Source organism: Rhodnius prolixus, unplaced genomic scaffold (genome assembly GCF_049639745.1).
Source record: "Rhodnius prolixus isolate KJV_2025 unplaced genomic scaffold, Rpr scaffold_5, whole genome shotgun sequence".
Classification (NCBI taxonomy): domain Eukaryota; kingdom Metazoa; phylum Arthropoda; class Insecta; order Hemiptera; family Reduviidae; genus Rhodnius; species Rhodnius prolixus.
This window is the reverse complement of record NW_027411624.1, coordinates 38,308,450-38,322,670: the sequence shown is the minus strand read 5'-3', so window position 1 is coordinate 38,322,670 and position 14,221 is coordinate 38,308,450. Positions and strand designations below refer to the sequence as shown.

General features: G+C 33.4%; 1 protein-coding gene across 7 annotated transcripts in view; it reads left to right on the top strand.

The window, feature by feature from the left end:
- Positions 1-14,221, top strand: part of LOC141458730 (probable G-protein coupled receptor CG31760) — a 54,977-nt gene that overhangs the window by 17,683 nt on the left and 23,073 nt on the right. For 4 of the 7 annotated variants that reach the window (XM_074137094.1, XM_074137093.1, XM_074137095.1 and 1 more), the window contains 2 exons: positions 336-455; positions 9,547-9,649. In XM_074137094.1, the coding sequence (XP_073993195.1) occupies positions 9,563-9,649 (87 nt within the window). In that variant the 5' untranslated portion in view covers positions 336-455; positions 9,547-9,562. Of the gene's footprint in view, positions 1-335; positions 456-4,046; positions 4,188-9,546; positions 9,650-14,221 lie in introns of those variants that run through there. The other 3 variants (XM_074137097.1, XM_074137091.1, XM_074137096.1) reach the window with 2 other exon arrangements.

The following is a 14,221-nucleotide window of genomic DNA, read 5'->3' as shown; positions in this document are numbered from 1 at the left end:
AATTTAGAATGTAATGAATTAATCAGCTTCGCTAATTAAGCGCCTATTAAGTTGATTGGCAGACGTTAAATGATTAATGGAGTGAAAACAGAGGTTAAATTACTCCAGTAATTTTAGCAAATTAAAGTTTTAAAAAGTCCGATGTTTGGGCTTTCTTTTGCTATTTTTATCTTAACACCTAGTTAAAAATGTTCAAGAAAAGCATAGAATTTTTACTTAACTGCTAAATGGATATAGAGCATAAAGCTATATTTAATAAAACGCGTTACAGTTCTTATTTGAAAAAATTAAATTTTTTAGCAAAATATTTCTAATGAAAATCTTTTGTTTTTCAGGCATTGTTTGGAGTAGTGTTCGTCATAATGCTTCCTCTGGGGCAATGAAAAACTTTTGAGTAGTTTCTGAGTTCTGTTATTTCGAAGTTGTTCCAGAAATTTCTTCTACTATTTTCCAAGGTTTTAACTCCATAATATGTACAATGATATTAATTTTTTCTTGTTTTAATTGCTTCATAAATGTTTTAACATGTTTAATAGAATTAAATTTTTATTATATAGATATAAGCAATTAAAGGATATATATGATTGTATAGGTTGAAAGTGTTAGAAGCACTTCGATATCAGTGTCGATCATGACATCGCTCGATATTTGATCACACCCTTTGTTCGTGTGTTTTGAGTTAACGTAGCGCGCTCCTCTTTGCTGTCGCCCAGCTGTCAATAACTAATCCGACCATCGCGGCTACCATCAATCTCAATTAGTTTTTTTCAAATATAAATATTACTTCTAACTGACCCAATTTATTTGCACAAATTTTGTGCAATTAATAAAAAAAAAAAATATTATGATAGCGCAGAAATTACTTCAGATATTAATAAAATAATTGTACATTATATAAAAGTGCTATTAATGAATTAATATATAAAACTGCGGCTAATCACATTTATGTAGATCAATAACTATTATTTGTAAAATTTACCACTGAAAATTCAATTTAAGAGAGGGAAGATTGGACACAGGCTTATCTTCTAACGTGCCATTCCAGTCTAATTCCGGCCCCTTTACCTGAACAATGTTAAAAACTTTGTGCAACGCATGCACAAATAAATATCAAATTTATAGAAAACATGGTCCTAGTACTAACTAAGGAATATGCACAGTTTAGGGAAGACATTAGTTTGTCAAGAGATGTTCTAGTATAAGGAGGATGTGTTAAGGAACATGGTGTTTTACCCCATGTGGTGAACTAGCTAATGTTTCGACAGGGTAGCATTTTGTGCGGTTTATAGCCTTCGATAGGGTTAAGTTTAGCTTTTCCACTCTTGTCGTGACTATAGAACCAGCTCTCCTCTCCGTCTAAAGGTTGTTGGGCACTTTCTAGTCCCAATACAAATGATGATGCCCCATCCTCTGAGTAGGCTCAGAGCTAGATCAGCATTCTTTTCCCGTATTACCACTTCCTTCTTTGACAGCCTTTATCTTTTGTATTTCTTACTGTTATGTGATTCTCGTTGGGTGAAAAAAAAAGAAAATTTGTGCCAAGCGCAAGTTTTGAGAGGGTTTTTTTTACACTGATTAACACTATTTACAATATTTTCGCAATAAAGTAAGCTTTATTTTGCATAGCTAAAGTAAATATCGATAGTCATTTCTCTTTATTATCTAATAGGTTTATGAAATGATATTATTAAGACAATATGGTAGCTTACTTTGCCTATTTTACTTTAATCGTCTTTTGTTGTTTCCTCGAAAACATCTCGAACATTTTTTTTTTAATTCTATAAACTAATTGCCTGCCTTGTTGAGTATTCCTGTAAGAGAAAGTTGTCTGACTTAAAGTTATAACTTTAGCTAAATCATCCAGATATTATACATATGTGTCAATTGGAGAGTTGCAAGATATATTTTGATCTCCCTGAAAAAGAAAAGGAAGCCTTTTATAAGCTCAAAGACTAGACCAAGTAAATGATCAATAAACTAGCTTCTCGGATACACCAAAAGTCTTTTAGCGTCTTCTGAACTTAGTAGTATACATGGAGGGTTTATATTATATATGATAGCGGCTTAGATTTGCCTTTCTTTTTTAGAGTTTTTGGAATTCACAAAGCTTCTTTCCCATCTTCTACTTATGTTTTTGGAGATAATGCTGTGGAAGCTAGGATGGATTCATTTCATTTTAAGCAGCCAATGGACATAAATTCTGGTTCGTAAAGTCCGGGTGTGTTGTTGGGAAGTTATATAGCTTTCATTATTGCGTTATTTTATTTTATGCTGTTCTATGTTTTTACAAACTTTACTTGAAGTTTTAAGTCTTGGTTGTTATTCAGACTCCGAGTAATATTTCAGAATGGAGCTGGGAAATATTAGTTCCTCCCAGACGGACAAAATCTTTTTCTTGTCCTCGTCAATGTATTTACAGAATTACAAAATCTATTAATTTAATACACTCATCCGCTATTTAGAAAAAGTGCTAATATTTTTTTGTCAAAAATAGGCTACTTTACGTAATGATCTTATAGTTATACTTAGTTACACCAATTGAGAGCTAATTTAAAAACTTAACTTTAACTTAGTAGCAATTTAGTTGGATCAGAGCTTATAATTGATCTGGATTCATTAAGCTTTTTAGCGAGTTCTGAACAGTATCAGAACGGCTGCGACTTTAAACTTAGCCCTACATTCTGCCACAACCGTATAAAATAAAATTCGCTGGAAAATGTTTCAAATAAAATGATCATTTATTGAGTAAACAGTTAATAATGTTCTAATGACTCATCGGAGCTATTTTCTTAAATCCTGTTCTACAAGTTTACTGATTTTCATCAAATTTAGAAATCTAGGTTTAGTTAAAAGAGTTTGTCACATGGTAAAGACCCTTTATTATAAAGTGAAACACAATTTTTCCTCTAAAAAAATAATATTAAAAATCTTCAAAATAGATTTTAGTGTAACAAACATGATTTTGCAACGAAGTGATGGGGAGTAGAGAGGATTGAAGGAGAAACTAAAATAAATAAAATATACGAGATGAGAGTCTTAACATGAAACCAGGAGAATTAAGAAAGGTTAGTACGTGGATACGAAATATTCACAGTTGGTCGGGCCTCCTGTGTCACGGTACGGTCCACCGGGTCGGCCCCCTTTGTCTGCCCATTCAACCGAGATTATTTCATCCTATACAGCTCCAGAGACAGCTCCAGCAGCGGACTTACTTTCGCCCTTGAGTAGTACGCCCTAAATCATCCGTCCGCCTCCAATCTCCTCTCACCCTAAGTCCACTTTACAACCTTATACGGTAATTTGTTTCAAGTGATAGTCCAATAATGGGATAGTACATCCATCTTGTTCACCTATCAGACGAGAATATGTTATTTGCTAGTTAAATGTCTATATTACTTATGTTAAAATAAATAAAAATAAGATCTAATACAATTTCTTGACTTAGCCAAACATTTATACCTCGTCTATCGGTGGGGTTGGTCTACTGATCACGTAGCGTGGATATTTGTAAACCCAATTCATTTTATTGCTTCTTTTTATTTGATACAGATACTTCCCTTGACACCTGCCCTGCTTGAAATCTGCTTACACAAGCAAGACTGGTCAGAAAAGGTGCTACCACTTTAATGAAGTTGATCTATTAAGTGCGTTGCTAGATTTCCAGTTTTGAAGATTAATTGATTTGCGGAGATGATAAAATTGTTTTCAGTTTTTTTTTCATTAAACCATATCCTTTTAGTAAGAAAGTAAATTAAAAAGAACTTTCTGTAGGGCGTATCATTCGACTCCTAAACTAGATTTCAACTAAAGAATAAAAAAAAAGTCTTCATTCTTGCTATTAATGTTTTGGAAGCAGTAGATCTCAAGAAGCAATTATTTAATCAGCATTTCTATTATCTCCAACTAGCTGACGCATGCGCGTTTCTGAGTTTAATTAGTGTTTTTAAAAAACAGAGAATTAGGAAATAATATTCTGTTTATTGCAATGTGCACAGAAACAGCTTAAGTTTTTGTCCAGTCTGTGATGTCTGTGTGTGGCGAGATTTCTATAGTGGATAACGGTAAACTGCATTACATCTTAATCAATGTGGGCTAATCAGTGAATTTGAGAAAAATCAGTTTATGGTCTTGTAATTTATATGTAATTCAGTTTGTTGTCATCATTTTTTGATAAACTTAATAATAGGGTAAGCGAATTGAACTTTTTAATAGTTTATATTTACATCCTTTCGTTCTTTTACTTTCTCTTGTCCTCCATAAAAGGTATTATTGTAATCGTAATTTGGGGTTCACCGGAAAAACATGCTTCAAGTTCCCTTGAACGTTGAAAAAGGAGTTTTTAAGAACTAACAAAATATTGAATTTTATTTTTCTGGGATTTTTATTTTTTGTATTCTGACCACGTTTATCAATCTAGAGATTCCATGTCTAAAACATGTCAGTCGGCATTTTAATGGCTGGCTGGGGTTGTGTCCAACTTTGCGAGAATTCAATTGGATTCCATAAAGGGAAAAGTAATCGCAAATTAATGTCAAACAAGAAAACAGTCTCGTTGAGGAGGTCTGGGACTCGCAAGGTTCTAAAAGCTACTAAGATGTATACGATGAAGACGTATAAATATAAGTATAAACGTAAAATAATTGAGTTATAGTAGCCTTGACATCAATAAAGCAGGCCACTTCAAGTCCTTGTTACTCAAAGAAATAAATATTAAAATTAAAAAAAAAAAAAGAATCATGTAATAGAAGCAAGAGTCCCCACCTGGAACAATTTTTACTTCGCTCAGCAGAAGCTGTTGAAATTCTAAACATTGAACAGCAAAGTTGTAAAGGTTAAATGAAAGAATTCAGGAAAAAAAGTCAATGATAAAAAAGACAGAGAATGAAAGAACCAGAAACAGTCGTAACACTATTTCTTCGTAAAATTTCTTCATAATATTATTAGGGATTAAAAATTTAAGTTCAGTTGCCAATATGAAAGAAATAGGATGGCCAGAAAAGTCGCGTTCTTAAATAAATTTGGTGTTTTCCATGTAAATTCTTAAGTTTTATAAAATTGCGTCGTGTAAATTGTGAATAAAAAAAATGTGTTCGAATTTTTTCACACTATTATTATAATCGATTATAAAACCAAAATGTTGACTTCTTTTTAACCGGCCTTATAGTGACCAAGGAGAAGAAAGTGCTTCAGAATATACGGTAATGGAAGTTGAAAAATTCATAAAAAATTTTATCTGTACTAAAAACCAGATCTTATAGCTTTTTTGAATAACCAATCTTATTAGACTATTTTTCGATTACGCTAATCTCACAAAGAGAAGTTTAGAAGAAATCTAAGGCCCTAGGACTGTGTTGTATTGTAAATGTTGGTGAAAAAATATTCATTATCAGTACTCCAATTAGCTTTAATTGGATTATTATCTTTAAACCAAACTTAAAATCTGTTGATATTATTAGAAAGTTGATTTTTAAATAAACTAAAATTATGAAGTAAGGAAGTTAAAAAGTTAGAAAATAACCCCGTAAATCTTAAAGAAAAACAGCTTCTTCAAAGAAAGGTTGAAGTGGCACTCTTGAGGAAAGAACGTTAACACTGTTAAAAGATTCTGTTCTTTTTTTTATTAAGTGTTCCTCTTACAGTAAGTAGCATTAACAGCAAAGAAAGTTTTATCTGTTTTTCTTACTAATTCTTTATGTAATAACTGAGCACAAGTTAATATTTAGCATTCTTGTTGATTACATTAGAAATTGTAATCTTGCAGAACTTGTATGAAGGAAGTTACATTAATATTTACAGTTATCAAGGAAGTTCCTTGTCTATGATTTTTCTCTGAATTCTTTTATGAGTTTTGACATAAACTTTTTATTTATCTTATTTCCTTTATTTAGGCAGTTTTACAGTGGGCTATCAATCAATAATCATTATGACAGTAAAAAATATTTATATCCTGCGTAAATTTATTGTTGTGTTTTTCTGCAGAAAAACAGGTCTTCTTCTGACCAGCGGATTAATATCAATAAAGGCCGAAATGTTCTTTTATTTAGCAATATGCGAATGCTCTTTTTTTCATTATTAATATTACTACAGGCAAGTCAACTTTTATAATCCTTGGCGCCCAGGATCTGAACATTGCCGACCTCAGTCTATCTAGTGCTCTCTCGAATCACTAGGCGGAAACTTATTAGTACGTAGAATTAGGCTGAGCTCGAACACGGGATATCCGCTAGATGTCTGCTTAATGAGGTTCCTAAGGCTACAGGACACAGGGGTTTCAGGGTCCCATCCCGAGCCTAATCTAGTAGCCCGCCATTTATGGCATTCATCTAATTCCTCGTCCCAATTTACGTTCGGCAGAAATATTTTTGTCTTCTTGGTAACTCACTCTGTATGCGCAGAATACAACAATTATGACCACATAGTTAGCAGACTACAATGTATATTTGTGTAGAACATAGTGTCTTCAAAATGTCGGTAACTCGTAGAGTAATAACGTTTGTTAGAGACAAGTTTGTCTCTTCACTCAGTGTATAGAGTTAACAGACAAAACAATGTTCCGTCAGTGTACATGATTACTTCAGCTGGGTCTCTGGGAGTATGTGTGTCGTTCCATTATACCCGGCTTAACTTAGTCAGCTTCAATAATTTGGTGAGATTTTTTTATTAAGTGAAGAACTGAGGTGAAATTGCTGAGTGGGATGTAAATTTTGGAGTTGAAAAAGTAGTTTATTCACTTCCTGGATCAGATACATTTTGAATAATTAAATAAGAACGTGGGACAGTTTCTACCTCTGGCACTTCAGCTTGTTGACCAAGGAGAATGAGTCTCTCCTTTTCTTAGGTCCAGGGGTATTTTTTGGGGGAGGCTTTCTGGTCTCGCAAGTGCCAAACATCTCATGTCGGAAACTTACCTAAAAGAAGTAAAAGTGAAATAGTTATAACCCTGATGGAGTCAGTCTAAGTATGCTGTTAAGTTTAGGAGATAAAATAGACATTGTTTTCGATAATGGGAAATTTAGGGGCTTACTGATCGAGTTAATGCATATATAAGACTTTGAGCTAAATTGGAGTTCCCTTTCTATGTTTGCTCTTTAGCGGGAATTAGATACCTCTCACCATGTCCGAATACCACTCTTTATTTCCTGACTTTGGTGGGGTCACGATGAGGAAGCAGTAAGTAGTATTTAGAGCAGATAGATAATTTAATCTGAGATGCTTGATACCTAATTTTGAGGTCTGGCGTCGGGATAACATATGCACTCATGAGACCTTGTAAAAAAGGCAAGGTTTTCCTGCTAGAACTTTAAGGTTCATTATAACAAGCATTTAATTCTCAGGATAGGGTTGTTTAACCCAGAAATTCTATCCATACAGTGTGAGTAAGAAGTTAAAATGGTCTCTCCGATTTCCGGCGATGTAATCGTTAGGTAGGGTCGTGAGATCTCTTGAGCTTAGAGAAGGTCATGTTGTAAAAACGACTAGGAGTTATATCTACTAAATCTTTCTCGGGGATTGTTCATTAAATCATGGCTGCAGTGCCTTGGGGATACCAATATACGCCCTGTTTGTTCCAAAAGGCCAGTCTTTTTCCAAAACTCTTGTACCTATATAACAAATTTATCCAGTTATTGGATGATTTTTGATCACCATTCTGCCCACAATAAGACGAAAACTTCGCAGTTTTCTTCTAATCTCAAGAGGGAAACTCCCAGGTTGGAGCTAGCCATTAATTTAACTTCAAATTGTTCTCCTTAACTTTAGTAAATTCATTACATAAGAATTATAATTTAATTAATTTGCAGTAACTTTTTATTTTCTTATATCTATGAATGAAAAAAGTTAAAAAGTTACATTTTTGAAAATTACTTTCAGAGTACAGAGTCGAAGTTCTGAAAGGTAGCTACAAAAGCTAATATTTAGGTGGATTAAGTATAAACAATCAAAAGGCTTTGATCTCTCCATAAGCTTTTAATTGAGCTTAAAACACTTTTAGACTATTGAGAATAATCTGTACAATCTGGCCCTAATATTGGATTAATAAACTTTCAAACAATAAATGGTATTTAATGTCAAAAAGTAATGACCGTACTTTTGTTTAAGGACATTTATCTTTTTTGGAAATTTGTTTTCATAATATTAGGAACCATTTGTTACCAGAATAATTCATAATAAATTTTATAAAGTTTTAATATTGCTTAGACAATTTATTTTTTTTCTCTAATATTAGTAAAATAGTTCAATACTCTTTTTAGCAATGGAAGGAAGTACTGCATTCGTTCCAAATTTTAGTAATGTAAGTTTTTGCCGGAAATACTTATTTTGAATTCCTGAAATTGAAAATCTTCTAATTTGAACTCACCCACGATTTTCCTTAGCCACAGATAACTATTCTTTCATTCAACTTGGATTTTGTGCTAGAAACTAGTTCACTTCAATACTTTAAGAAGTTCACTTCACAAATTGCAACTCATTTAATACTCCTTAACATGGTGCAGCTCAGTGCAGCAACCGACAATTTAGAGAGCTTCAAATAAAGCTCTTAATAGAAACCCTTAGACGAAAAGAAACTTCAAACAGGTTAACCACTCCTAGTTGCCTAAAACTGCACTTTCTCTAACTCCTTACTTATTTATGACTGACAGCAACAAATACAACAACAATACAACACGTTATCACAGTAAGAGAATTTCTGTTGCATATTTGACGAACGACAGTTATTGTGAATTCTCTTTGTAGAAAGAGTTATATATTTGTTTTTGAAATGTTGCATGTTATATACGTGTATGTGTGTGTGAGTGTGTTTAATTCTCTCCTCCTAATTTATAAGCTTTGGCCATTTGCTTTTATACTCTCTGCAATTTGCACTCTCTAATTAACTGTTGTTAATTATAAACTGTGCCATTATTAAACATAGCAACTGGTAGGGCATACCTGAATTCAAAGGATACATTTTCAAATGAATGAACCTTTTGATCAATATATATTTACTGAATTTAAAATAATATATTTTCTAACATAAGTATTGGGATCGTGCCACATAGAATTGGTAGTTTGAATTTACTTCTGATTACTGACAAACATAGGCTGTGCTAATGTAGTTTTTCATTAATTTACATTGAGATGGAAAAAGACACCGCATGAAGCAAGGCCTCCTTTGGGAGGGGCCCAATAGGGCAGAATATTGTGTAAACACTCGCTCTATTCTCGCTTATTCAAGATTGAAACATTTTTCCAATTCAGAACTTTTAAAACTTTTATTAATTTGTTTGCTAACATTTTAAAGTTTGTAGTCTGTAATAACAAACTGAAATGAAATTTTGGAGGAAAGCTTCCCTCTCCCACCAGGCCTGCTTCAAAAAAAAATTCTTACAAAATTGATGAAAAAAAGTTATAGATTAACGTGTAATGTTATATTATCTTGTATTAATGATTCTAAATGTTAATAGTTATTCTTTATTTTAGTTTCTTTCGATATAAATTATAAAGATTAATGCGAACGCTGTTCAAGCTAGCTAATATATATATATATAATATGTGTATAATTTGCAGGGCCAATGTGCAGGAGATGGAGCTGTGGGACGTCTCCCTGGTCATGTGGTGTCTATTGTGCTGTGGATTATCCCAACACCACACCTATCTCAACACTTCCAGGGTAATTGCTATTGTTATTATTAATTTCCTGGCTGTAATTGCGCGTGTAAATGTGTGTACATTTACCTGCAGTGCACTGTTACAACTTTGAATAGTTAGCAGTAGCCATTAATTGGATATGATTGTATGGTCTTCTATGACGATGGTTAATCATATCACTGAGTTTTGTTACGCAGTTATGAGGTATTCACCTACACCATTGTGATTGGTCTGCAAATGAACTATATAGGCTTATGTTGTGAACTACATAGGTTGTAATTAATATTTCATTAGGGATTGATTGATTTATCCTTCAACTAAACAAATTAAAAAAGGGTGGACACACCACTTTCTGTTTTTGCTATTTAAAAAAATTAATTAACTTGAAATTTAGAATTTGTTCTGGTACCAAAAACTATAAAGGTTATTGTTTTTAGAAGCAGGTGTAGTAAAATTTACCACAAATAAGTAGTATCACACGTTCCCTTAAAAGGACTTTTGGGTTCTTCATTAAAAGTGGTTAAATGTTATTGTATAAAAGTGTAAGAGATTTCATAACGATCTCGAATAACGATAACGAAATTCGGAGTGAGATAATAAGACTTACATTTGGAACTTGTTTTGAACTTTAAAAAGTATAGTTGCTGTTTTCTCGCAAAAACTAATCCATTGTTTCAAATGATCTTACACTATATTATCTAGAATTTTAATCTGTAAAAGTGTAAGTGGACTCTTCTTAACTCTTCTTGACCCATTCTTTAGTATACTTGGTAATTTAAATTAGGTGGTGGAGCTACTTGGAGCTAGGTGCCAAGCTTGTTAGAAAAAAAATCGTTGGTACTTTTTCCGTTAAAGAAATAACTGGCAAGAAATTCGGAAATATATTCCTTAGAGTGCTTTAACTGTACCCTAATCTTGGTTCAGCATAGGCTGATTCTTTTGGTTCGTCAGGCCAAGCTCTGTAAGCGTTTATATACCTAAATTTTGGAGGACATTACTATGCATTAAATTTTCTCTGACACAATTCATTCAAGCAAGGTTAAGTGTGGTATAAAATAAGTACTGATAGCGTTATATTTTAACCGTCGATTTTTTCGTCTTTGAATTGTGATTGGTATAAAATTCCAGACTGACGCGCACACCATTTTTTCTAAATCAGTTTAACATGTTCTAGGAACCTCTAAACGTGATCATACTGTAAACACATCAAAACGGAAAATCAGCACGATTACAATGCTACGTCTGCCCTACGCGCAGGGTTGAGAGTAACAAAATAAAAATTTTAAAACAACATTCTAAAGGGACTATCTGAGATACTAATCAATCAATCTAGTTTCTCTAAACAGGAAGTAAGGTTTCCTCAATTCTGCAGAATGAGAGAGGGTTGAGTGAGCGACTCGCGTCACCCTCCCAGTAGGCTAATCAAGCGTCGACCCTTTAACCTCAACTTGCCCTACTACAGTCCTTGCTAAATCAATCCCAGATAATTGTGCTGCATGTGATTTTGTCACTTCTATCTGGTTTCAGAGAAACCATCACCTTGCTTCACTGCTTTCAGCTGCTCTAATAAAATCTGTCAATGGAATTTCCATATAAAATCAATAATCAATAAAAGATTTTATCTGTTGATTTAGTAGAAGAAGTCAGAGTTAAAAAGTTTCCTTCCATCTTGGCCAACTTTATCGTGGTAATAATCAAATCATTTCTTCCGCAGAGTCCATCTTCTTTTTCCTTTTTCTTTTTACTTTTTTTCTCTTCTTATATAACTATATATATATATAACTATATATATATATAACTATATATATATATATATCATTAAAGTATTAATAAACTACGTGCCAAAAAAAAATACTAGCCTCATTAAGTAAGGGAGATACTTTAAACTTCTTCAGTTTATTCAACCAGAAATTGGTGGAGAAAAGTCATACTGGAACAAATTAAGTTTTAGTGATTGTTAATTCAATAAAATAATCATTCTTAATCTAAACATTTATGAGAAAGTAGAGTAGTGATCTACTGAAACGTCAAGAATCGTTTGACAACATCTAACCATCTTTGAAACGGAGAAGTATTGGCGGTATTCATACAGTAGGATTCTCTTTCCAAGAATTCGCGCCCCCTTTTGAACCCAAATCATACTTCTAAGGAGATTTTAATCTGAGGAAGGCATCCAACATCAGAGTGGACATTCTTGGGAAAGAAATAGCCTCCGTTTAAGTGAGACTTTCGGCCAGCCATAGGGGTAGTTAGGTTAAACAAAAGATGCCCTTGTGAACATACATCGTAAAAGCAAGTCTTCTCTTCCGCCGACGATTTTGAAGGCCACTATTCACTATGGTGCCAAGAAAGACATCAGCAGGTCCACCACGTAAGTTTTAGTAACGAGTCCCCAATTTGGTTCCAAGGTGAAAGGTTCAACTTTAAAATTATTATTTGAAGCCAAATCGGCATTTATAAGGTTCTCTGGAGGGTCTCCCGGTAAAGGGTAACGTAGACATTAGGTATCAGGTCTTTCAATGATCATATATTAAGGCAGATTTAGTGATCATTGATACATTGACAAGATCTAGACTAGTTTAATAAATTTGTTAAACGGTGCCATCTTCCAACCAAGCAATGCGTTACAAAAATCGAAAAAACTAAGATACTACTTAGTAATGTGCCATTTCCGTTCAGAATTATCATCATAATAGAACTTCAGTTTATTACATTTAATTATAAGTAATAGTTGCTAAGGTCTTCAATTATGCTTAAGTGGCATTTTAGAGGCACCTACTCTCGCTAAGAGTGTACAGTTATCCAGGAAAATGTGTCAAATAAAAGATTCGGATATATTTGTGCGCGAGAAGTATATGAAGAAAAAAATATATTTGGAGTCGTTTTCGATAAAATATCAAAAGACTGGAAATTCTATTCCGCGATCTCTAGTTAAACTTAGCCAATATCTATTTGGATATATCTGCTATTTTTCGTTTTTTAGCTAAGGTGGATAATTAAACTAACTGATGCAGAGAGCTAGAGGGAGAAAGAACAATTTTTGCACCTTGGGTATATATCCTGCAGGAAACCCACGAATTAGTAATAAAATGGGGATCACATAGAGCGAAGCCTCCCTAACAGTTAAAAAGGTAAATTTAGCTGGTCAGCTAAAAATAAATTCAAATGAAAATTAGTAGCCTTAACCTTAAAGAGTTTTTGACCTTAAAAGCTTGTCAGAAGTATCAAAACTCTTCTGTACTTTGGCGACCTGTCGACAACAGTTTATTGTTTCTCTCTCTCTCCAATTAATCGAACTAACTGATGGAGAACTTCTGCTAGCAACAGGTCCATATTCTTTGGCTGTGTTGGTTTCCTCTGAAAGGTATGTGTGACCATCACTGCACCAAGTTAAAGCAGGTAATTTATAAAAGAGCTTCTCGTTTTTGTGTGTGTGTGTTAAGCTCCAAACAATTAAGTCCAGTAAGTTTAGAGGATTAGCGTCAGTCAGTTCATTACACTCCCCGTAGATTTGTTGCACATCCATCAACTGTGGATCTGGATCAGCCCAGAAAGATGATGATTTTTCTCTAAAGTTAAAGTAAAGTGTGGATATGCAATTTGAGACGTTTTGTGTGGTACATGACTTGAATGATGACATCCATATTTAGAAGATGTATCAGAGTATCCTGGTACTCCTTACAGATTCTGCGCATCTACGCTATCACGTTGGATGCACCGGGTGGCATCTAGATTTGTAAGGGGACAATTTGTGAAAGAAGTGTGATTAGTTATTTTAGCAAGCATATGTTTGAGACTGTGCGGGAGTTAATGCAAATATCTTGCCATGCCAACTAGCCCCAGAATCCAGGTCAGTTAAACAACCGGGCCGATTAGTTTATTAAGTATTTGTTCGCAGTATGCGGATCTATCGTATCTTTGAATCTATGATCTAAACGATTTTTCTTTTCTATCATCTATTTCATGGTTATTTCAATCAAGCGTCTTAGCTACTGTTACGTAAAATGTGGAAATTACCTATCGAACTTTGCCCTTTTTTTCGTATACATTAATGTAGAGGATCAGAGCCTGTATGTATAGAACTATACTGAAGATCCCTTTCTTCCCTCATATAGTTTGCCTTCTTTATTCACCATGTTCGTCAAAATTCCAATCATTTCATCATCTGATGCCCGCACACCTCCGTGTACTGTGGAATACCACTCTTCATACCTTTTATCTACCTTTTATTACATTGCAAAACCCATTTCTCCTTTATTATTTCTTTTTAAATCTACCCGTCTATCTTTATCCCTTTACCAGCCATATATTGATCTTCGTTCTCAGAATTACCTTAGTTCACTTCATATCTTGGCAAGGAGTTTTATCTTCTTTTTTTTAACCTCTATTTCTTTTATTAATAACATTCTCTGATGACGTAATTATGTCTGAAAGAAGACTGATTACTTTTTCTTCTTTTTTTTTTGTTAAAAGTAAGGAATTCGATTACTATTCTTTCAAAAAGTCCAAAAATTGTATCAACCAATCTAAAATAGATTTCAATTGTTCAAAAAATTGAAAGCTTCTTTACAGATTTTCGTCTATAGTTTGGAAC